Below are 24,555 nucleotides of genomic sequence, written 5' to 3'. Positions count from 1 at the left end.
AAGGAGATAAGTGTGTGAGCAAAGGAGCCATGCATGGTTGCGGGCCCATGGTTCCTAGATGCCTCACTTGCATTAAGTATTTATGATACTCCCCAGGAGCACAGAACTCCTATAGACCCACAACGTGTGGGAACTCAGCAAGACGCAAAGTGAGTATAAGGTAAGCATGTTACATCTAGGACTGAGTAGGTGGGGGCTCCGACAGCTCCAAGAGGACTCTTTCCATTAGAAGCAGAATGTGCTTTGATCACCAAAAGGCAGTATTGGCATTCTCAAAAACAAAAATGCTTAAGGTAACCTGTCATGCTCTTTCTTGCTATATTAGCCAACCACATACACCAAAAAATGATGACATAGAAGGAAAGGGAAAGATGAGGTGGCCCACCGTTCCTTTTCCTTTCAGTCCTTTCTTACTCATCAGTAAGTGAAAGGTAGAGAGTTGATAGAATGTGCGTGTATTAAAAAGTGGAATAAAAACAGCTGAGTTAGTTCTGTGCAGTGTTCTGGTAAGAACAAAATACATATGCATGTACCAGCTACAAAATACAAATTGAATAATTTAGGTGATTCCACATACAAGTTAAGAGTTCTTATATTTGCATTTAAAACTGGCATTGCACAATATAAAGTTGAACAGTAAAATTATGCTGAAGATTTAAAATTTTAATTTTCCTCACAACAGCACTAAATAGCAAGTAAAAAAAAAAATGACAAGTCTGGAGAACAAGAGGCCACAGAAGGCAGGATAAAGCTTTCTATTTTAGCACCTTTAACAGTACTTTTTCCTGCTTTCTGAACAGGGGGCGCCCATATTTTTATTTTGCACTGGGCCCTGCAAATTATGTAGCTGGCTCCAGGTGCAGATGAGTGGGAGAAATGCTTTGCTTTGCCATTGCAGCTCACTACTAAATTTAGAGCCCCAAGTTGATCCCAGGAGCTGCACTTACAAGTCATCACAACTAGGAATACAAAGAATAGTAACAAAAAGAGAAAAAGAGATGCCGCCTTCAATGTTCTTGCTTGCTCCAGAGCCACTGTTCAAAGCCCCTTGAGACTGAAAGCTCTTTTAGAAGATAAAATGTTTTCTCTTCTCTCTGTCCCTCTTCAACATTCTTGCTCCCTCCCCTCCATGGCAGCAGACTCTGAGAAATGAGGGTAGGAAATCAAGTCCTTTTTTGAAAAAAAAATGTATTTTTATTGATTTCAGAGAGGAAGGGAAAAAGAGAGAGACAGAAACATCAATGATGAGAGGGAATCATTGATTGGCTGCCTCTTGCACACAGTCCACTGGATATGGAGCCCGCAACCCAGGCATGCGCCCTGACTAGGAATTGAACCGTAACCTCCTGGTTCATAGGTCAATACTCAACCACTGATGCAAGCTGGCTGGGCTCAAGTTATTCATTTAGAAATGAAATGTTAATTCTATGTAACATATCTTCTTAATAATATCATAGTTTGAGATTTCAAGGTGCAAAACCCTAATTGCAAAACAGAGATGGTTCCAGCTAGCAGTTCTCTCTCTTCCTGTTGCTTTCTGACTTTGAAGGGGTAACATCATATTAATCTTCATAACCTCTACATTTCCTTTCATATCTTTTACATCTTTATATCAGTAGTCCATCCTCTCTGCTGGTGAATACTTTTAGAAACTCATTCTGATTTCGATATGTATAAACCAGTGTTTATAAGCAAATTCCATCTCACACAACATATGACCAAAGCAATGCTATTTCCTAATAAGAACAATGACCATAAGCGAATGTGATTTCATTATTAAATCATTCTGGTTTTCCTGCTTGGAGATGTGCCCAGCTGGAAGCATTTCTGTCCACTGCCAATCTCTTTGCAGGAAACCATCTAACACTGCGTGAGCCTCCATTTTGCCACTTTAGCTGTTAGATAGAGGCCCCAGACTCACAGGCGGTGGCCATCACACTCCCCTGATCAGCTGTATCTTCCCAGCTTGTGTGGGGCATGGAACCCAATACCGATCAACAGAAGAATCTGATGCCCTCAGAGCTGTTTTGCTGAAGTGAATGGATTAACAGTTTAAGTTGCATTTTTGGAGACGTCAACTGGCAAGAGTGACAGATTGAATCCCAACAGGGCCAACTCAGTATCTTACCTCATAAGTAGGTAAATTGTATTTAGCAAAGGTAGAAGTAAAAAATCTATAATAATAAAAGCATAATATGCAAATCAACCAAATGGCCTAACAGCAGAATAACCATCCGGATGACTTTCCAGATGACCTTCCAGACAAAGCTGGGGCTGTGAAGGCCTACTCTTGCATGAATTTCATGCATCAGGCCTCTAGTAATTAAATAAAAGGAAAGGGGATTCTTTCTCTCGGCCCTTTTAATGGGCTTTTCTTATGTTTTCTTGCATCTCCATTGCATTTCCTTTCTTCTCCATTTCAGCACTGCCTCACCACCTGTTTCACATTTTGAAATCCGCTCCTTTTTCTATCAGTGTATTTGTGGGAAGCATTCCTCACAATGTAAATGTATACACACATATATGTATATGAATATGAAAGAGGGAGGGAGATTAAAGAGAAATTTAACTACTGGGTTGGCACAAATTAATAAATTTAACAATAGGTAATACTGGCCAGGGTGTAGGAAGTGTGCTGGTGGGAGTGTAAATTGTTGCAAGCATTTGAAGAGCAATTTAGTGATCTCTTAATGCTTTAAATACCATTTAAAAATTAGTAACTATAGAGCAAGGGGTGGGAATATCCAGCCCTCTGGCCATATAAAGTCCTGAGAAATCATTTGGTCTGGCCCTGCAAAGGCATCAGGGGTGAATTAATGAAATGTCTGACCAAATATAGCAGGCTAATTTTTAAGTTGAACATTTTTGTATGGCCTGTGAAAGATGTTATAAATATCAAAATGACCCTTGGCAGAAAGAAGGTTCCCCACCCCTGCTATAGAAAAAGCATAAAGAGATGTTATTAAGTAAAGAAGATAAGTGAAAAAATAGCACTCAGTCATGTATGGGGTCCTTTTATGTGTAGCACATATAAATGCACATAGTCAGTTCTATTATAACACTTGTACTGAAAAGGCAAATTTGTTCCAACATGCTGATATATTAGAGGGAAAACTGGGGCATAACTCCAATTTCCCATCTGCTTATGTCCCATTTCCTTTACGAGAAATGCTAGATGAAGGTATAAAACTGCACCCAAATGAACCACATAGGAATACACAGAATGCACACATCCCAACATGAACCAGCTACCTCCATTCACTGTGTGTGTGTGTGTGTGTGTGTGTGTGTGTGTGTTTTATAAGCCACACCTCATATTAAAACTGTCCTTCCAGTCTCAGAGAACCCGCCTTCTACCATTACACAATAACTCACAAGTTGCAAGCCCTCCAGGGCCCACTTCCACAAGCAAACTTCAAGCCTTTTCTAGGCAAAGTGCCATACTTACTGCAGCATATATGTATTTACCTATTTAACATGTGCAAAACTGTGCTATTATTTTTATTAGGCTCCTGGCTTTTTGTGTGTGTTGCTGACAAAGTTTTTGATTATTGTATCCCTAACCCCTTTTTCCCATAAGCCTTGTGGATGTTATTGTATAACTAGGGGCCTGGTGCATTTGTGCACCAGTGGGGTTCCTCAGCCTAGTCTGCAGGGATCAATCCAAAACTGGTTCTCCAACATCCCCCAAGGGGTCCCGGATTGCAAGAGAGTGGTTCTCGGGTGATGCACCCTGGAACCAGGCTCCCTCCTCTCTGGTTCCAGGTGCATCACCCAAGAATCCCCCCTACCAAGTGATCGCAGCTCGGCAGCTCCTGCATTGAGCGTCTGCTCCCTGGTGGTCAGTGCACACCATAGCTACTTAGGCTTTTATATGTATAGATTTTGTGCTGCATAGTGATGTTTTAGGGACACATGTCACATTATAGCAGAACTGACTGTCTATGTACACACACATATCTTACATATCTATGTGCATATTGCTGGGCCCCACCCTCAGAATTTCTGAGTCAATAGGTCCAGAGAGGAAGATAAGAATTTGCATCTCTAACAAACTCCCTCATGATGCTGATGCTGCTGGTCCAGGGACCACACTTCAAGGACCACTGCCCATCCACTGGGTCACGTGCACTGTGGAGTCATGGCTAAGCCTGCACATTGCTGTGTTGCTGTAATTGAGAAAAGTGTACAACAAAATAAATGTCCATCAGGAGGGGAATGACAATTATGTATAACCATATTATGAATTGCTATACAGCAAATGAAAAGAAAGACACAGGGCTCAATAGTATAGTATGGAAAAAATCCGAGACATATTGTTGGGATAAAGCAAGGCACATATATATGAATGTCATTTATATATTTTATTTTATTTTATTTAAAATATATTTTATTGATTTTTCACAGAGAGGAAGGGAGAGGGATAGATAGCTAGAAACATCGATGAGAGAGAATCATCTACTGGGTATGTGCCTGCAACCAATGTACATGCCCTTGACCAGAATCGAACCAGGGACCTTTCAGTCTGCAGACCGACACTCTGTCCACTGAGCCAAACTGGTTTCGGCAATATATTTTAAATAAATATCCTATTAGTATGAATATACAGGTGGGGCAAAGGTAGGTTTACAGTTGTATGTGGGTTTATTCATGTATTATTTATTAATTATTGTATTATTAGCCATATAAACAGCTGTAAACCTACCTTTGCTCCACCCTGTATGCATGTAAGTGCACATAAAAGATCTGTAAAATACATGTCAAAGTGATCATAGTGGTTACCTATGCCCAGACCTATTAAGCCTCAATTTCTAAGATAGAGCTCTGAGCATCATTATGTTTTAAAAGCTCCCCAGGCAAGTATAATGTGCAAAATTTTCAGAATTATTGGTCTAGTAAAAACAGGGAACTGCTTATAGTTAACTTTGATGTATGTAAATCAGCCCTCCTGTCTCATTCTCTTTTCTTAACCACTCCTCGACATCATGCTTGTAGCATACAATTAGCTATTTTTATTATAATTTTGCAGACTATTCTTTCAAAAATGAAGACTTTACATGACTTAAAAATTATGACTGTTCAAAAAGACAAAAATAGTTCTAATTGCACCAGCCTCGGAATATCGAGGATTAATGCTCACGCTAAGAAAGAATGAGTATTACATCTTATTCAGGATTAGTTCATGCAATCAGATAAACTGGATACCATTCTTCTAGAATCTAGGGGGCCATCAGTTGGGACATGAAAATCGCTGCAATTACAAAGCACTTTTGGTTATGCTTTTTGGTAGATGGGGGGGTTCAATATCATCACTCTAAGATTAATAGTGGCTTTTTTTTTTTCTTTTCATTTAGCATCTTGCAGTAGTTTGGTGAATACCAACCTTTTCCTTTCCAGAAAGTATCCAGTTCCAACAGCTGTGACTCATATCAAGGGATTCAGCAAGATGCCTTAGCCATCTGCTGGCTTCCTGCAGGTAACCTCCTGCCACCACATCTATCAGCCTAGAACTGACAAGCAGGAAGCAGCTTCTAAAATCTGCCTTCCATCTTGAAACCTTCTCTTCTGTCCCTTCTATTCTTTTTCTGCCATAATTACCTTTGGGCTGCAACAAAGAGAACCTCCTCTTCTTTCCCAGCGTGACTAACCACTCTGTTTGCCCAGGACTGAGGGGGCTCCTGGGATGTGGCATTTTAGTGCTAAAATTGGGACAGTCCCAGGCAAACCAGAATGAGTTAGTTCCTCTCCCTTTACCCGACCACGCTGCATCTCTTTTGAATTTGCTGCATTTTTATAGCTCAGTGCTTCTCAAACTTGACCATCAAGCAGAACTTTGATAGTTAAAATATTAAAACATGAATTACTGGGTCCACCCTGAAGTTTCAGATTTGGTAGTTCCGGAGTAGGGCCGGCCAGGTAAGGCTCATTTATCACAAGTAACGCTGATGCTGCTGATCCAGGGACCACCCTTTGAGAACTGCTGCTATAGTTCAACACCTGGCAGGGAAAACAAAAAGTTCCTCACGTTTGAAGCTCAGTATCTCATATTCTACTCATATTCCAACAATTCCTTTCATGCACACAATTGCTGACCTAGGTAATTCTGACACTAGAGACAGTGATGTCCAGCCTAGGCCTGCGATAGCAGCAGATTCTCAACAAATACTTGGGTGGGTTCATGATTTGTAATCTGGTATGAGATAATAATCTCAAGAATGAAAATATGACTAACATTTTCTCCCATGTCAATTAGACCAAAAAACTGAGTCTCTTTATTCGCCTCCTTCAATAATATCTTTACAATGTATATTTGGTAAAAGAAATCCATCTCATCTTCTGTTAGAGGAAATATAAACTGGTACTGATACCATCGTAATTAGCTATTTATTAATAACTAGTGGCCTAGTACATGAATTCATGCACATTGAAAGGAAATTAGAAGAAATATTTTAATATCACTATTCACCCTTTCTCTATAATAGAGGTGTCAACCAAATTCATGGTCTACAATGACAGATCAAAACACATGTGTGCCATTTGTATCAGCTAGAGCTTTATATGATCACACATGCGCAAATCAACTTAGCCTTTTATAGATCTAGAATGAACTTGCTTAATTAGATCTGTTCTGATTTAAACTTTTCCCAGCCTATAAAGCACCCCAACTTCTCTTTCAGGTAATTGTCAGCAACAGTAAACATCAACACAGAGCAGATTATTATTGTAGATCATGCAGGGAGAACAAAGGGTAAAATATTTAACTGCAGCAGTGTTTGACTATATTTTGGGCAGTCGGGTCAAATTTCTAAGCTTTCTAAATCTCCTTTTTCCAGCTAATGAAAAGAAAGTAGGATTCCGAGTCTCCTATCTACCTACTCCAGGACTTCTGTGAGGATCAAATGAGATGAGGCACAGGGAAATGCTTCACAGCCATTTGGTTAAAGTGTAAAATATTTCCACCTGGCTATGAAGCAAGAGTCATGTTCCTGGGCTGAAGGAACTCCAAGGAGGCTAGTTGCTAGGGAGAGGAAGCCAGGTGATGCTACGTGACATCATTACCCAGCGCCCACAGCCACAGTTTTCTGGGCTGGGCTGTGGGTCACATTTTGTGCTATGGAGTCTCAGCAGCGTCAGCTGTGATTTGGTGGAATGTCACCCTGGGGTGGTGTCGGGGCCTGTGTCCCACTTGGGGGAAGCCAGGTGTTGCTTTGTGGGTGCCAGGTCCGCAGTGCTGTTTCTTTGTAAATGGCCAGCGGGCATCATGGCAGCTCCTGCATTGAGCCTCTGCCCCCTGGTGATCAGTGTGCTTCACAGTGACTGGTTGGATGAGCACTTAGCATATTAGCTATATATATATATATATATATATATATACACACACACACACACACACACACACACACATATAAAAGAAAGGAGCAAAGGGAAGACCAGACACTACAGGCCAGTCATCTGGGGCGCTTAACCAGGAAGCTACAACTTTGCACTCCCCAGGGAACCACTGGCCTATTCCTTGCAGATCACTGGGGGTTAGGGTCCAGCAAAGGGGAGACGAATGATGCACAGTTAAATCGGGGTGGCCATGGAAAGTATTGTGTATTGGTCACACCTGGGAACAGAGATCACTGGCCAGAATGGGTGTGGCCATTGTAAGCATGTGAAAATTTGGTAATACATAATCTCCTAAACAAAGGAGTTCTCTCTTGTGCTTTTGGCTTGCTCTTGGCTTCATTGCATTCACCCGTGTTTCCTCCATAGCCATGTGGACCTGTTTGCCCCACATGCAATGCAATGATGGATTGCAGTGGGGAAACACAAGCTCAGCTAGCCTGGTACTGGATTGGACTCTGCTCTAACATGGAAAGAAAACTCTGAACACTGGCTCTGATTTTAGCTCTGCTGATGCCCCAGATACACTTATTGTATAGCAGGATAAAGGAGAATGGGATAGTCCCATTCTCCTATGTGAATATCAGAAAATTCTTTTTCTCAGGATATCACAAGAAATCCACCCCCACTAGCACCAGGTGGGAACTAGGACCTCTCTTCTCTGAAAATAGTACCACTTTTCTCAAGAGAAGTCAGGTATACTATATTTTAAAATCCCTAAACTGAGCATAATGTTTGACTCAGCAATTCCTTCACATCTAGGAATTTGCCCTTTAAAAAAGTCTCAGATTTGCACAAACACTTAGCCACAAAATAATATTTTCTACAATAAATATTAACTACTTTTAAAATAAGGATAAAAGACAATTGATTTTTTTCCCCAGGGGAGGATGTGCGAGATTGTGACCATCAAGATATATTAGCGAGATTGCTCCCTGACTTCCTATTCCCATCAGCATGGCTCTTTTCCAGCTCCCTGATGCTCTCCTCGGTCTGGCTTACATCCAGGTTGCTCACTTCATGTGAGTGACCTACTCACACCCTACCTCTTTAATGGACCCTGATAATCAGCCCATGCTTTCTGCTACCAGCCTCATAGCAAACCTGCTCGGTCCTTCACTATCTAAATACAACAAGTACTCTACAGGCGGCAAATGGGTCCCTCCAGACATTGGTCCAGGGACTAACCACCACCACAATAGGAATAGACTACAGGGCTTCCCACTTGAGAGTACCTTTGTCCTCTTGTGGCACTACCCAGAATGTCAATCTTGGCTGCCTCGTTGGTCGGGCCTCAGAGACAGGGGCTGTGTTAGGACTTCCGGAGTCCTTGACTGCATCAGAACCAGAACGTCTTAAAACAGCTGTAGCAGGTGATACACAAGCTTGCTTCTTGAGTGCCTTTATGACATGGTTGCTGACTTCCCCAGAGTGATCAAGTCAAGAGAGCAAGGCAGAAGCTACAATGTCTTTTATGACCTAGCCTCAGAAGTCATCCTCCGTCATTTCTATAGTATCCCCCTGTTTACAAAGGTCAGACTCATTCAGTGTGGGAGGGGGCTAGACGAGGGCATGAATACCAGGGGGGTAAGAATCACTGGGGTCTCTATAAATATTAAGTTAGTAACTGGAAAAAATTACTAAGAGTTGCTCTATGTGACAGGATCTCTTCTAGATAATGAGAAGCTTGGATCAGATGACCATTTCAAGTTTCCTTCCTTCTAGCTTCCAAACTGGGGAAGACTATTCCGAAAATGTCCCCCCAAAACAGCAGCAAGTAGATTCGGGAATTTAATTCCACTTTGTGGTTTTAGGCAGAGTCAATGAAGTACAAGAAATTCTCCCAGCCTGAAACATAGTTTTTTCCTTAACAGCAAAATAAATCTATGTTTGATTTCAGGATTAATTCTATAGTTTGATGCTAGCATAAGCCCAGCCTCTGGACAAAGGCTTATTTTCTTTAGCAGAATATCTGTGATTAAACTGAGGCAACCAAATCCCTTGTGTATAAGAGCAAAGATAATAACATCATTGGGTTTAGCCCTGGGGCCTTGCCTATTTACATGCCAAGGTCTTATTGGCTTAAAATAATTCCTTAATATGATTTGAGGCATATGAAAATAAACTGAAAGGAGGAACTTTGCAGATATGCTTTGATATTGAATATATGAACTGGATTTTAGTCTAAAATCAATCCATCCATATAAGTATAAATGCAAGCCAAAGGTGAGCTGTTCACTCTACCATCCTCCAACACAGTCCCAGTACCAACACCTCATTAGATCCAAGTTTAAAGCTCGTCAAGTCTCCTGGCTCCCATCCTCAAACAGTGCTCTACAATAGCGGTGGGTAAACTACAGTGCATATAAATAGTTTTACTGGGCACAGCATGCTCACTCGTGTATGAATTGTCTACAACTGCAATGGAAAAGTTGATATTTTGCAACAGAGACCACATGGCTCACAAAAACAAAAATATGTACTACCTGGGCCTTTAGAGAAAGTTTGCTGATCCCTAGTCCAGTGGTCGGCAAACTCATTAGTCAGCAGAGCCAAATATCAACAGTACATGATTGAAATTTCTTTTGAGAGCCAAATTTTTAAACTTAAACTTCTTCTAACGCCACTTCTTCAAAATCGACTCGCCCAGGCTGTGGTATTTTGTGGAAGAGCCACACTCAAGGTGCCAAAGAGCCGCATGTGGCTCGTGAGTTTGCCGACCTGTGGTTTGCGACCACGGTCCTAGTCTATGCCTCTGGAGGCTTAGCCCTGTTATTAATACAAAATGTCTATGCATGCTATATGCTGTTCCAAATAATTTTATGGGCGAAATAAAGGTGTCACTGTTTATGTTGAGGTGTTACATACATACAGTAAAGGCATTTACATACATTTAATGGTAGGACTCAATGAGATTTTATACATGTATGACCTGTGCAACTACCTCCCAGATCAAGATAATGTTTCCTGTGCCTCTTTCCAGCCAATACCCCAACATAGATAGCCATTATATTCACTTGTTGCCCCTTAGATCACAGATTCAGTTGCTTGTTCCTGACTTTATGGATGGAACAATGTACTGTTTCATTCATCATTGTCAGTGGCATTCTTACATACTGTAGAATGAAGCCATCTGCTCATTTTCATTGCTATATAATATTCAATTGTATTAACATATCAATTTACCTAGTCTTCTGTTGATGGATATTAGGTCCTTTCCAGATTTTTGCCAGAATGAATAAAGTTGCAGTGAACATTTGTGTTACATGTCTCATTGTGAGCATAAGGATCCATCATCAAAAATGGAATTTCTGGGTTACAGGAGATATCAACAAACTGCCAAACACTTTTCCAAATTGGTTATATTTTTTCAGTATGTAAAAATATTGTTTTGATTTATAAAATATTTTGAGATCAAAAGTCCAAAATATGTCCCTCCAACATTTTCATATTTTGCTGTCTATTCTGTGATGGACTGGCTCTCCTGGGGATTACTGGCATACCAGTTATCTATCTATATAAAAGCCTAAGCAACCGGATGACCAGCTGGTAGCTATGATGCGCACTGACCACCATGGGGACAGATGCTCAAAGAAGGAGCTTCCCCCTGATGGTCAGTGGGCTTCCAAAGCAGGAGCACTAATCAGCTGACAGACAGACGGGTGCTAAACGCCAGGTTGACGGCTAGCAAATGCAGCTGCGGCAGCAGAGCCTCTCCCGCAGACACTCCCCCTGCACAACTGAGCAGCGGAAGCAGACACTGCTGGGCCAGGATGAGTAGGAGTGATGCAGCCCTGTGCCCAATGAGTAGGATGCCGGCTCCTCCCCTGCTGCCTGCCCTTTCCCACACTACTTCGTGCTGTACAGGATCAATGCAGACATTGGGCTGGAGCCCAACCAGCTGGCGGGTAAGACGGGGCTACAGTGGCACAGAGGTCCACTAATACCTGCAGGCCAGGCCAAAGGACCACACCAGTGCATGAATCCATGCACTGGGCCTCTAGTAGATATATAAACCCTAACCGTGGCAATCTGCTGGTACTTTTCAAATTCATCTCATCAAATTCTCACCCAAGACACTGTGGGCTAGGTAATCTCAACATGTAGCAGATGAGGAAAACAGGGGTGAAGAAGGAAAAATACCTTAAACAAAGTCAAAACTAAATCAGTGCAACTCAAGGTCTCCCACTGAGGTTCTCGCTATTTCCCTACTCAAACTAAGTAGACCACTTTTGCTGTTACCACAAAGTTAGAGAAGCCCAAGCTTGGACACCAGTCACCTCAGCTCCTTGTTTTCTATTTTAACCACCGTATTTAATTACATACAATTAAATTCTGCAACAGTTCCTGAGAATAACTCCTCCTAAAGCAGACTTAAACCATTACTATCTTACTATTATTTTGTATCTGAGGACATTGCTAACCAGCTTGACCAGGGCAGAAAAATAAGGAACTATATCCACCCTGCAAAAAATCTAACATTGAAAGACAGTCACAAATCATAGTGTTTCACACAAAGGTGTGGATTTGAAAAAAAAAATCTACAGGTTTTTAGTTTTTCTATTTTCTACTCAGGTCTCTACTGTATGCAGAAGCAGACTTAAGTAGCATAAATCAGAAAATGATAATGGGAACTGAATGAAATCCTCATAAATCACGTTACTAAGTATAGTTACATCTTAGATGTGAAACCCAATTAAACAGATGGCCACATGCTGTCAGAATCAGGCCCTAATCAATAAAGATGTTCATTTCAGAAAATCGCCTCAATTTTTCATTTCTTCAGTGAAGCAAAAAGAAGGCAGTTGGGGCTGGGGTGTCCCAGGAAACCCAGTGGGGAAATCTATAAGAAGGTACTCCACCTGTCTTAATTTGTAGTCCAGAAAAATCAGAAAGGAGAGAGAAAAAAATCGCCCAAAGGATTCCTTGTCATCTTGTCTGGGAATGTAATTTACAATGAGAGCGAACACTGGTCATTAGGAAAATAGAAACAGCTGAATCTCTTAATTAAAATACCACTTCAAATTGTTCATTCCAAACCCCCTCTGCTCATGAGCTTTCCAGAAACCACTGGGTTACCCTAAAATGGCTGCTTCTTCAGTAAACCTCTGATAGGATTGATTCTTCCCAGACAAGGAAAAGGCTGATCAGGGGTGAATCCTGGAGACAGAATTATTATGAGACTTACTTAAATCTTCAAAGGAGCAGTAAATATTCACTGTGTATGGAAACACTTGTGAATAGTCTATTTCAATGCCTTTTCTTTCATAACAGCTGACCTATTACACTCACTATATTGGTAAAAATTAAGTCTACCAATGCCAAGAATGATGAAAATGATAGTTGATGAAAACATTTCCATAGTCTGGAACACTCACATTGGAAAACATTTGGTGTTAGCTAGTAAAGTTGAGTATTTGCATACCCTACAAGCCAGTAATTCCATCCCTAATATAGACTTCAAATAGTTTTTTAGGGGACATGTATGAGAATATACTGAGCAGTGCTGTTCATAATAGCAAAAATATAAGGGGAAGGAAACACATAAATCTCTCACCAGAAAAGATCTGTAAAACAAATAAGTAATCTGGGATACAGTCACACAATGGAATAGTATATGGCAGTGAAAATAAAATAAACTACTGCCACATGCTACATGGATGAATCTTAAAAACATGTTAATTGAAAAAACACATTTGATTAAGATTGCATATCATTCTTACTATTATATGCTACAACATAAATAAAAATAAATATATTATTTAAGGATACTTAAATTATTTACAATTTATTTTAAAAAACAAAATGATAAACACACAAATCAGAATAGTGGTTACCTCTATGGTGTGGGAGAGGAATAAGATGGAAAGGAGCATGGACAGATGCAATAATATTGGGAATGTTCCAGTTCTTGGTTGGGTGGTGGATTCACAGGGATATATTTATCATATGTTTCCTTATATCCTTTATAACCTCATATATTTCAGCATGTTTCATATATTATTTTGTATGTACCAAATCATATATAATAAAGAGATCATATCCAAATTGACTCTCACGCCCTCACAAGATGGCTACCTTCAACTAGGCCAGCAGAGGGTTAATGAGGAACAACCAAACAACTGAACAAGCAAGGCCGGCAGGGGGAGGCAGTTGGGGGCAACAAGGCCAGCAGAAAGGGGCAGTTGGGGGCGACCAGGCTGGCGGGGGAGGCAGTAAGAGGCGACCAGGCCAACAGCAGGGGGTGCAGTTGGAAACAATCAGGCCAGCAGGGGAGGCAGTGAGGGGCAGCTAGGCTGGCAGCAGGGGTAGTTAGGGGTGATTAGGCCGGCATGCAGAGACAGTGAGGGGTGATCAGGCCAGCAAGGATGGAGGGCAGTTAGGGGCAACCAGGCAGGCAGGTAGGTGAGCAATTAAGAGCCAGTAGTCCAGGATTGTGAGAGGGTCCAGGCTGGGCTGAGGGGACCTCCCCACCTCTGTGCACGAATTTAGTGCACCGGGCCTCTAGTATTATATAAAACATTTTCTTTTACCGTGGATAATCTACAGAATTTTCTATTGCCCTATAGGTTATTTCAAGAAATATTATAATTCACATTATATAAATATAATTAATATTATTATCATTTATAATTTATAATTAATAACCCTAATATCATAAGTTTCCATATGCAGCATAGTTTTTAACTTGGAGCTATATTAAAACATCATGCTGTACATTTTAAGTTCAGACAATTTTTATTTGTCAATTATATCTCCATAAAGCTGGGAGGAAGAAAGCAATGGTATTGTCATGATAATAGTGAATACTTGTACAGTAAGGAGTGACATTCAAAATATTCAAAATATTAATAACTGATTTGATTATATAAATTAATGTAAAAATCCAAAATTACCACCATCTGCTTGTTTTCCTTCTGTTCACTACCCTCTCAGACCAGTCCTGCAGAGACTGCCATTCCCAAGTGTGGCCACATGAGGATGACTCTAAAGAGATGTGTCTGCTGGGAGCAGGAGACCACCGCCTCAGGGCTGTCCTCTGTGGCCAGCGAGTCCTGTCCAGATGAGGGCCGGCATGAAGGGTGTATTGCGAGCGTGCAGGACGCCTCAGTAAGAAGGTAGCATTTGAACAAATATTTGAAGGAACTGGGAGTGTGAACCATACGGATCCCTTAGGGAAGTTTTCCTACTCAAAGAGAGTCCAGAGTATAAATGTCAGGAGGGGTCTCATGCATTAGGACCAGGAGGGAGGCCCATGTGGCTGGGACAGATAGAGGTAAAGGCAGCCTGGTCAGAGGCCCCTGGCCATTGTAAGTAGCTTGGCTTCTAATCTGAATAAGATAGAAAGCTGATAACAGGTTCTGAGCAAAGGAGGAAAATGAGGTGATTGTGAAACATCTTAAAATGGCTGAAATATTATATTTAGAAACAGGGATGCCAGAGAGGAGGTGCTTACTGGTATGGAGAGCATGGTCAAGAGTGGCAAGTCTTTATAAATTCCATCCCCCACATTCAACAAACAGCATAGAGATGTGCTTAAAACCATGAGATTAGATGTTATTGCTAAGCAAGGGAGTGAAGATGGAAACCAGAAGATGTGTGTGGGGGGTGGGGGGGATAGGGGAGGTGAGAAACCTGCAAGGGCTCAAGCAGGAGAGGACCACCTTCTCCATAACAGGTCACTACCAGCTTGAACTCATCATTTGTCATTCTCATAAATGTCAAATAGAATTGTCCTGCATGCTTCTGAACCTCGTTTATATAGTAACATACTCAGTATATTTCCGGAACCAAGTTGCTTTTTCCACCACACAACCGAATATCTGTGAGGCTCATCCATGTTAATGCATGTCACTCTAGGTCACTCGTTCACTGCATTGTGGCATTCCTTTGTGTAAACATGCCACATTTTTTTAAAGTATGTTTTATTGATTTTTTACAGAGAGGAAGGGAGAGAGATAGAGAGCTAGAAACATTGATGAGAGAGAAGCAATGACCAGCTGCCTTCTGCACAACCCCCACGGGAGATGTGCCCGCACCAATGTACATGCCCTTGACCAGAATCGAACCTGGGACCCTTCAGTCCGCAGAACGACGCTCCACCACTGAGCCAAACCGGTTTCGGCTAGTAAACATGCCACATTTAATTCATTTTCCTGTGGAGGGACACATAGCTGATTCCCCTTTTCCTGTTTTATAAACAATACTGTTATGAGCCTTCGCACATGGGCCTCACTATATGAAACTTCTTTAGGGCAATAGTTCTCAAACTATGTTAGTGTCACCTAGAGAGCTTAATCAAAGAGATTTCTGAGCCATGTCCAGGGTCTGTGAACAATAGGTCTACAGTGCATTTTAACAAGTTCCCCCGCGATGTTCTTGCTGTTGTACCAGCACCACACTTTGAGAATCACAGCACTAGGGCGCATGCCAAGAGTGCAAATGATGGTCAGAGATATACATGCACAACTTCAACCTTCTACATTGCCAAATTGCTCTGCAAAGTGAGTGAACCAATTTATACTTTCACCAGCAGTGAATGTCTGTCCTGTGTGCCAACGCTTGGTGCTGTCAGATTTTTAATTTGTGCCAATCAGATCTTTAATAATTTTTAAACTTATCATGGCATTTATAATAACTAGTACATATATCCACAGCATGTAAATGAAAGGAAGTCAAGGCTTTGTATCCTAGGGTTAATAACAACATTTCTAAACTTTTCATATATATATTCCCCTCAGGTTCTACAATCTCCCAGTTATCTGCTTGTTTTTCCACTCAATCCTAAAAATAAACAAAATGGTATAGACAAAATCAGTAAGACAATTCTGAAAGAAAAATGGAAACTTGTTTCTTTTCGTGGCTAACTTCGTTGTATTTTTAGTTATTACAGTTGGGGTTGTTGTTTTTTCACTCAATGGTCATATAAAGCTTTAAAAAACTTGTAAGGTGAAGGGAGTGAGGAAAATTGAAAATTGTGCATATGGGTATGGAAACAAACTTCTTTCACCAAAATACCTCGTCACTTTTGGGGGGAGGAAAATAGAAAATGCCCTACCCTTAATCATAGTCATGGAAAAGTTCCCTCCATTTTGTACCAGATTAACAAGGAGGAGAGAAGCTGAGTACTCACGGATCTGGTTGGTGGATGCACTATAGAAGGCATTGACCGTCGTTGGATTTGTAAACCACCTGTAGCAAGAGAAACAAATATCACCAAGGGCTCATCATTATCCAGGCAGGAGGGCAGAAGAACAAACATAATGTTAACCAGGTAACAATGGGGAAATGATCGCTTCAATTTAGGGCTATTGCTCTGCTCAATAAACAATCTCATCCTAAACTGAACATGGGTCAATGAAAATATATTAACATGCCTGGTTATCTGCTATTACTAACTACAGAGAAAGTCAGCACCAGTGCTTCTGAAACAGTTTAATGAGAAATCCTAGACTCTTAACGGGCTCTCCCTGCAGATGGAAACATGGCAACAAGCTGATGCTTGCCAGGCCCTGTTTAATGGGCCCATGGGACAGCTGAGTTACTATGTGGCGTAACCTCTGACCTGTCCATGTTAAAAAAAATTTTTTTTGGAATAGTGTTAACACAGAGGTCCATGTAAAGAAAGATTAATAGCCGAAATCGGTTTGGTTCAGTGGTAGAGCGTCGGTCTGCGGACTGAAAGGTCCCAGGTTCGATTCTGGTCAAAGGCATGTACATTGGTTGTGGACACATCCCCAGTAGGGGCTGTGCAAGAGGCAGCTGGTTGGTGTTTCTCTCTCATCGACGTTTCTAGCTCTCTATCTCTCTCCCTTCCTCTCTGTAAAAAATCAATAAAATATATTTTTTTAAAAAGAAAGATTAATAAAATACAACTATAATACCCAGAGTATCTGTCTATTCTGGTGGAAAGTTTACTGATTTAGCCACCAAAAGATCAACTGACTCATCCTGCCACTCTCACCAACTAGCTGGGCCATGGTGGAACAGTCGCCTACTTTCTGAGGTTCGGCTTTAGCTATGAAAGTAAGGTTGCATTAGGAGATCTTGGGAGTACCTTCCCGCTATGAAAAATCTACACTCCACTTGGAATATAGCTCAGGAAAAAGAAATTTCTGTGAAGAGTCATATGGTAAACATGTAGGTATTTTGCAAAGAGGCAAAATCAAGGATGTTATACAGGTTCTTCTATAGTGAGAATTTTTTCCACAAATCTTTAATGAAATTCAAAACATAATAACCATGTACAATTTTTTGTAATACAGGACTATTAATAAAAGAATGAAATTCTTTTAGTGCAGGACAACATTTTGCCTAATTGGGGTTCAAAGTTTGTGCTTTGCATCATCAAATCAACTACAAACACTTATCTCTAAAAATCATTCTTAGCTCATGAGCCATACAAAAACAGGCAGCAGGCAAGATTTAGCCACAAGCCAGAGTTTTCCAACCCTTGACTCAGATGACTGTGAGTTTCAGCCACTTCTGTTTATGATTAAAACAAAGCAATTTGTTTGAAGCTAAATTGCTTAATGTAAATTCCTTTTCAGAACAATCATTTTACTCATTTATGTTTAATAGAATAATTATGTATGTCAGTAATCTGAAACTAGTAGGAAATCTAAGTATTGATTCTAATTGGCCCACCCATACCTTCTCTCCATCTATAAAGAAGTCCATGAATATATCATTCTATTATTATTATTATTATTATTATTATTATTATTACTACTACTACTAGAGGCCCATTGCATGAAGAGATTCCTTCCTTCCCTTGGCTTCCAGCACTGGTTTTCCTCCAGCATCCAGGACCCAGGCCTTCCTCTGCCTTCTTCGTCTTTGCTGCAGATTCCAGAGTCTGCAGTCTTGTCTTCGCTGCTGTGGCACTCTGATCCTGTAGATTCCTTCACACCCCTTTCCCCACCCTCCCTCTCACAGCAGGCGTCCTGCCCCACCTGGCCACTCTGTGCCTGAAGCACCCTGGGCATCAGCAATCTTTGGCCTTCTAATTTGCATACTCACTCTGATTGGCTGTGGAAGTAACAGAGGTATGGTCAATATAGACGTTTGTCTATTATTAGGTAAGATTAGCTAATATTCACTGAGCAATTACTGTGTCCTCGGCACTTCCTATTGATAGGTTTTTCCCCACAGCAACTATAACAATTATTATCCCATTACACAAATGAAGACAATGAAATTTACAAGCATTATATAATTATACAAAGCCTGATCAGTCTGTTCTTCAAACCAGTTTCTCTGGTTTAATAATGGAAACATTATTGGATATCAAGAAAGAGTGTGTCCCTTCTCTTGTCAAAACTTAAACCTATACTCTCTTCCATAAGTGTATATTCTTTTCATTCAACTTTAATATTCATATTTCAAAGGTCTTAATTATTAACACAAAGTTACTGACTGGACTATTTTCCTGGGGAAATAAGTGGATATAAAGCACCTTTATTTGTTGCTATCTATAGTAGGTAGAATTATGGCTCCCAAAAAGATATCTACATACTAATCCCTGGGTCCATACTAATCCCCCCATCCCATTTCATGGCAAAGAGGACTGCAGAGTAATTAAGTTTAAGGACCTAAAAATAGGGAGGTTATCCTGGATTTTCCATGTGTTCCCATTTGAATCACATGAGCTCTTAAGAGCATTAAACCTTCTCTGACTGGAATCTGAGAGATGCAACACGGAAGAGGAGGAAGTCCGAAGAGATGCTACACAACCAAGTCCAGTGATTCCAAGACTGAAAAGGATTCCACACACTCTTTCTGGCTCTGAGATGTAGGAGCCATGTGCAAGGACCAAAGAGAGACTTCAAGTGAAGAGTGGCTTCCAGCTAGCCATAACGAAGGAAGGAGGAACCTGAGTTCTACAACCACAAGAAACTGAATTCTGCCAACACCTGATGAGACTGGAAGAGGCTTCTTCGCAGAGCCTCCTGCTAAGGGCCTGCCCAGCTGACACCTTCATTTCAGCCTTGCAAAACGTGGAGTCAAGAAATCAGCCAAGCCAATCCACACTTCTAATCTACAGAACTGTGAAATAATACATTTGTGATTATGAGTTGCTATGGTTGCGGTAATTTATTACAGCAGTAATATAAAAATAATACATTACTCAAAGACCCAGGCATTTCTATGTCTGCTTTTTGGGTCAAAAGTAGGAGAATCCAGGTATATATGTCAACTTGTCTTTTAAATAACATTAGACAGAAATATAATATGTTCAAAAGATTAAGTGTATTCCAAGAGCTCAGCCCTTCTCTTCCTATCCTCCCAACTCCTCTCCCTTGTGCAAAGAATAAACTTTCAGAATATCAGGGTAACAGCCATACAAGGAAAACGTTTCTAACTGCTGATGGATCAAGATGGACAAAACAAGGAAATCAAACAACCACATGGATGCTCTAAAGCACATGTGTCAAACACAAGGCCCGCGGGCCAAATCCGTCCCGCCAGGCCTTGCAATGTGGCCTGCACCGCGCTGTCATCACTGCACTCCGCTGCGTTTCCATCACAATGACAGTTTATGACTGTTCAGTAAACCATTCGGCCCACGATTTAGGCTGGATTTTAGATGTTGGCCCCTTCTCTGATTGAGTTCGACACCCCTACTCTAAAGCTTCAGCAAGAATACCTAAAACATCTTATTTCAGATACATGACCTCAGCTTTCCTAACCTCCCAGAGCTCTTGCTGATTCTAAGGTATATTTGGAGCCTTGATTATACCCAGAGCTCATATCAGTTGTGGATGCTATTATTTCTTACTAGAGGCCTGGTGCATGAATTCAGTCACAGGTGGGGTCTGGCCACCAGCCCCAATAGGGGCTGATCCGGGCCAGGCTGGCAGGGGGGTGGGGATACAGGAGGTTGGCTGGCCAGCACTAACTCTGATCAGAGTGGGGGGCCAATCGGGGGCACGGATGGATGGGGGGAGGAGCTGTGGGAGGTTGGGGACACCGATCAGGGCCCCTATCTGGCTGGTTGGCTACCGTAGTGCTCATAGCGACCAGTCATCCCAGTCGCTTAGTTTTTATATAGATTGGTCAGTGCCCATGCCAAAGCATTTGTTAAATATATATACATATATATATATATATATATATATATATATACACACACACACACATATATATATATATGTATATATATATATTTATATATATTTATATATATTTATATATTTATATATATTTATATATATATTTATGTCTCAGGAAAGTCATAATATACTGCCATCTGTGAAGAATAAGCCAAATTGCTGTTGGATGTGTTATTCACAGAGGAGCCATTCTTCAGGCACTCTGCTCTCTTTATACCCAATTAAATATTTTCTATATCTCCTAAATATTTTCTAAACTTATTACATCCAAGTTTATTATGTACTAGAGGCCTGGTGCATGAAATTGGTGCATGGGGGGGGTGACCTCAGCCCAGCCTGCATCCTCTCTAATCTGGGACCCCTTGAGGGATGTTCAATTGCCTGTTGAAAAAAACAGGCAGTCGAACATCCCTCTCAAAATCTAGGACTGCTGACTCCCAACCACTAGCCTGCCTGCCTGGTTGATTGCCCCTAACTGCTTCTGCCTGCCAGCCTGATCACCCTCTAACCACTCCCCTGCCAGCCTGATCGACACCTAACTGCTCCCTGCTGGCCCAATTGTCCCTAACTGCCCTGCCCTGCCAATCTGGTTGCCTCTAACTGTCCTCCCCTGCAAGCCTGCCCCCACAACTGCCCTCCCCTGGAGGCCTGGTCCCCCCCCAACTGCCCTTCCCTGTAGGTCTCAGTCCCCCACAACTGTCCTCCCCTGCAGGTCTGGGTCCCCCCAACTGCCCTCCCCTACTGGCTTGATCACCCACAACTGGCCTCCCCTGCCGGCCATCTTGTGGTGGCCATCTTGTGTCCACATGGGGGCAGCCATCTTTGGCCACATGGCGGCGGCCATCTTGTGTGTTGGAGTGATGGTCAATTTGCATATTACTCGTATTAGATTAGATTTAGTTTTATTATTCTCTAATATAAGGCAACCTGTGCTAATTCTAATCTGTGTTTGCAATTTGTTTTACATCCTCCCATTAAGAGGTGAAATCTAAGCTCCTCTCCTCTTGATTATGGGTTAGCCTCGATGACTCACTTCTAAAACATACACTGCAGTGGACAATGACACCATGTAACTTCCAATGCTAGGCAGTTAAGGGTGATAAAACCTCTCTCCTCAACCAGGTGATCACATGTGCTGCCCTCCCTCACTCTGTCCTTCTTAGGAAACTTGCTCTTTGAAGTTTCTTGCTCAATCAGCATGCTATAAAGCAGCTCAGTACCCACAGAGAGCTGCAGCAGGCATTCCAGCCAACAGCCTGCATTAACCACTAGACCCGAGAGAGGAAGCCTTTCATGTAACTCCAGTCTCAGTCTCTGTATGACTGTGAGTTACATGAAAGACCATGAGCAAGAACCATCCAGATGAGCCTAGTGACCTCCAGAGCCACAAGAGAGAATAAGCAATTACTGTTGTTTTAACCCTCTAAACTTTAGGGTGGCTTGTTATATAACATTATATAATTGAAATACTGAAAAGTTAGCTGTCCAGAGACTAAGTGCAACCCAATAGGTCAAATTTTTTTTTCATAAAAATGTTTCATTTGCCCAACACAATGGTTTTAAAAGGCACTAAATTAGAAACCCTTAAAATGAGGTTTATGATCTCTAGTGTTCCACAGTACACTCCAATCCCTACATTTACACCTGTCTAGGCCACCATTTGTTAGCTCATGGGCCTTAAAGGCATTTGAGTTTGCATAACTTATCTCCCAACAAGATTTTAAGTTCCTTATGGGCTAAGACTATTGTCCAAGTGGTATGTGCTGAGCAGAAGATCACTAAATCTGTTTAAATTAATTTATTGCTATGTATACAACTATTTTTGGTAAGTAATGTCATTCATGTGTTTAAAATTCTTATTACTACGTCTTTAGGGTGTTCCTCTATGCTATGTTTGGGAAATGATTTAATGGATAAGGAGGAAAGAGGTTTCATATAAATTTCAAATTCAAAAATATATGGAAATAAAATTATACGAGACAATGGGATACATAAAAGGACTGTAATACTGAAATACAATAATCTAAAGGAAAGGACATTGGCACCCTGATTTATATGAACCCTATAAAATAGTTGTACATCAAGCTAGAGTTTTACATTTTACCTATCAACTTTTAAAGATAGTCTAAGGAGTACAGAATGGAAAAATCATATTTACTGCTTTATTTCTAATATCCTGTAGATTATATCCTTCCCATTCCATGTTATAGATAATGCTTTTGCAAATAAAAAATTTGTTATAGGACCATAATTTGTGTAGACGTTTGATATATTTTTACACATTTTTTTCAGAAGCTACAGAAAGAAAACCCAGTCATGTTTGGTCACGGTAGAATGAGAATGAGTTAATAGGGAAGCTAGCTTAAAATAATTTCTGTCAAAGAAGGGGGATCCTGAGGGAAAGAAATTACTTTTGATTCAAGCTGAGAAATGAAGTAAATCCCCTATTTTTAAGCAAGCTGATGAAGTGACAATTTTGAGAACCAATACTAAATATGTACCTTCAGGGATGACCACCCAATTAATTCCATTCTTGCTGACATTTATCATCACATTAGAAACTTCTTAATGCACATTAGTGCAGCAAAAATGGATTGCATGAGAATGAAAGATAAAGGGTATTTATCTCCTATACCTACAAAGAAGCAAAATGTTATTTCAGGGCTTTATAGAAATATAATCATGATGTGCTGAACTAAGTAAACTAGCGTAGTGGAGATACTCCACAATCATCCTCACTTGATTAACTCGTGAATTTTTAGACCTAAAAGATGTCTATTAAAGCCAATGGGTATCATAAAGCTAAAATTATCTACCATGCCAGAATAGGACTGGCCCAACATTTCTTTTAAAAAATTAACTATCGCATCACCTTATCATGTAAAAGGGACCTTAAATTTCTTAATGTTGCTTTCCCTGAAATAGACATATAATCAGAGAAAACAAGAATTACTAGCATTGGGCTGATTTTCATTCTTGAAGAACTTTCCAGAAATATTAACCAATGCAATGTCCTTCTGAAATAGTTATTTGTGATGGAGAATAAAACTTAGGCAAATCACAGTTTTTCTAAGCTCACAAAGTCAGCAAATAAAAAATTAGAAATAGTCAAGGCTTTTAGAGCCTGATGTATTTTAGGATGATGTTAAAGATGACACAGATAGGAGTTCTTCAAATAGCAACCCAGCCTTTGCTATACACCCAAATGAATAATGCCATTTTGAAACAGAGCAATTAACTTGGCAGCATCTCCAATACAAAGGAGTCTCTGAGAAGACCCAGAAATTTCACAGAAATACTGGCAAGAGTCTTGCATTTTCCACAAGTTTGAAAAAAAGAGTTTGAGTTGATCTGAAGTAGATCTGAAAGGACAGGATGATATTCACAGATCTGTGACTACCATACTACATGTAGATGCTCATTGGGATATTGGAAACCATTTGCTGAAGTCATTGGATTTGAGGGGCTCGTTTTAGAACCCTAAAGGTAAAATTACTAGTGAATTATTTAGGTTGGGAATGAAGTAAGATAGACTAAGAGATACCATAATGAGGAGAGAACCAAGGGCAGTAGAGCAGATGGCTTTAAACCATCTGTCTGTCATATCCGAAGAATCTCAGCCTTCTGCTTTCTTTCTTTGTGCTTTTGATAGGCGTCAGGGATGGGTAAGGGAGTGATTAGCTTTAGGCCTACTCCTGAAGTCAAAGTTTTCGCTAACTGTGTAGGTGCGTGTTATAGGAAGGTTTGAATGGCAGGAGGCAGGAATGGCTAGATGGGAATCACAGCTAAGAGGGAGAGGTGGTAATCACAGCTTACGGCAAGGGGTGGTATGGGACCTAGAGAGTCTAGAAGCCAGAACAGAGCAGGGAGTTGGAAGGAAGAATAACAAGAGACCCAGAGAGCATAAAAAAAGGCAGCCAAAAACCTGGAGACCAGAATATAAGACAGGTTTAAAAAATGGGCCATGAAAAAAAGGTGGGCATGGAAGCCGGGCTTCCAGCTATGATGTATGAGAAGGTCAACAAATCTTTCCACAAAAATCACTTGGTCA

At 40.8% G+C, this 24,555-nt stretch overlaps 1 protein-coding gene and 1 non-coding gene across 2 annotated transcripts in view; both read right to left on the bottom strand.

Moving 5' to 3' along the window:
• The window catches only part of PHEX (phosphate regulating endopeptidase homolog X-linked), a 185,936-nt gene that overhangs the window by 25,773 nt on the left and 135,608 nt on the right, over positions 1–24,555 (bottom strand). The window contains exon 15 of the mRNA XM_036439857.2: positions 16,523–16,581. Within this exon, the coding sequence (XP_036295750.1) occupies positions 16,523–16,581 (59 nt within the window). The remainder of the gene's footprint in view (positions 1–16,522; positions 16,582–24,555) is intronic.
• Positions 20,599–20,724, bottom strand: LOC118720282. The gene has a single exon (XR_004988382.1). It is a non-coding gene; the product is annotated as a small nucleolar RNA SNORA11 (small nucleolar RNA).

The sequence above is a fragment of the Pipistrellus kuhlii genome, unplaced genomic scaffold, assembly GCF_014108245.1.
Source record: "Pipistrellus kuhlii isolate mPipKuh1 unplaced genomic scaffold, mPipKuh1.p scaffold_m20_p_16, whole genome shotgun sequence".
In the NCBI taxonomy this organism is placed as follows: Eukaryota; Metazoa; Chordata; class Mammalia; order Chiroptera; family Vespertilionidae; genus Pipistrellus; species Pipistrellus kuhlii.
The sequence above is the reverse complement of the archived record's forward strand: the minus strand, read 5'-3'. Positions and strand labels throughout refer to the sequence as shown.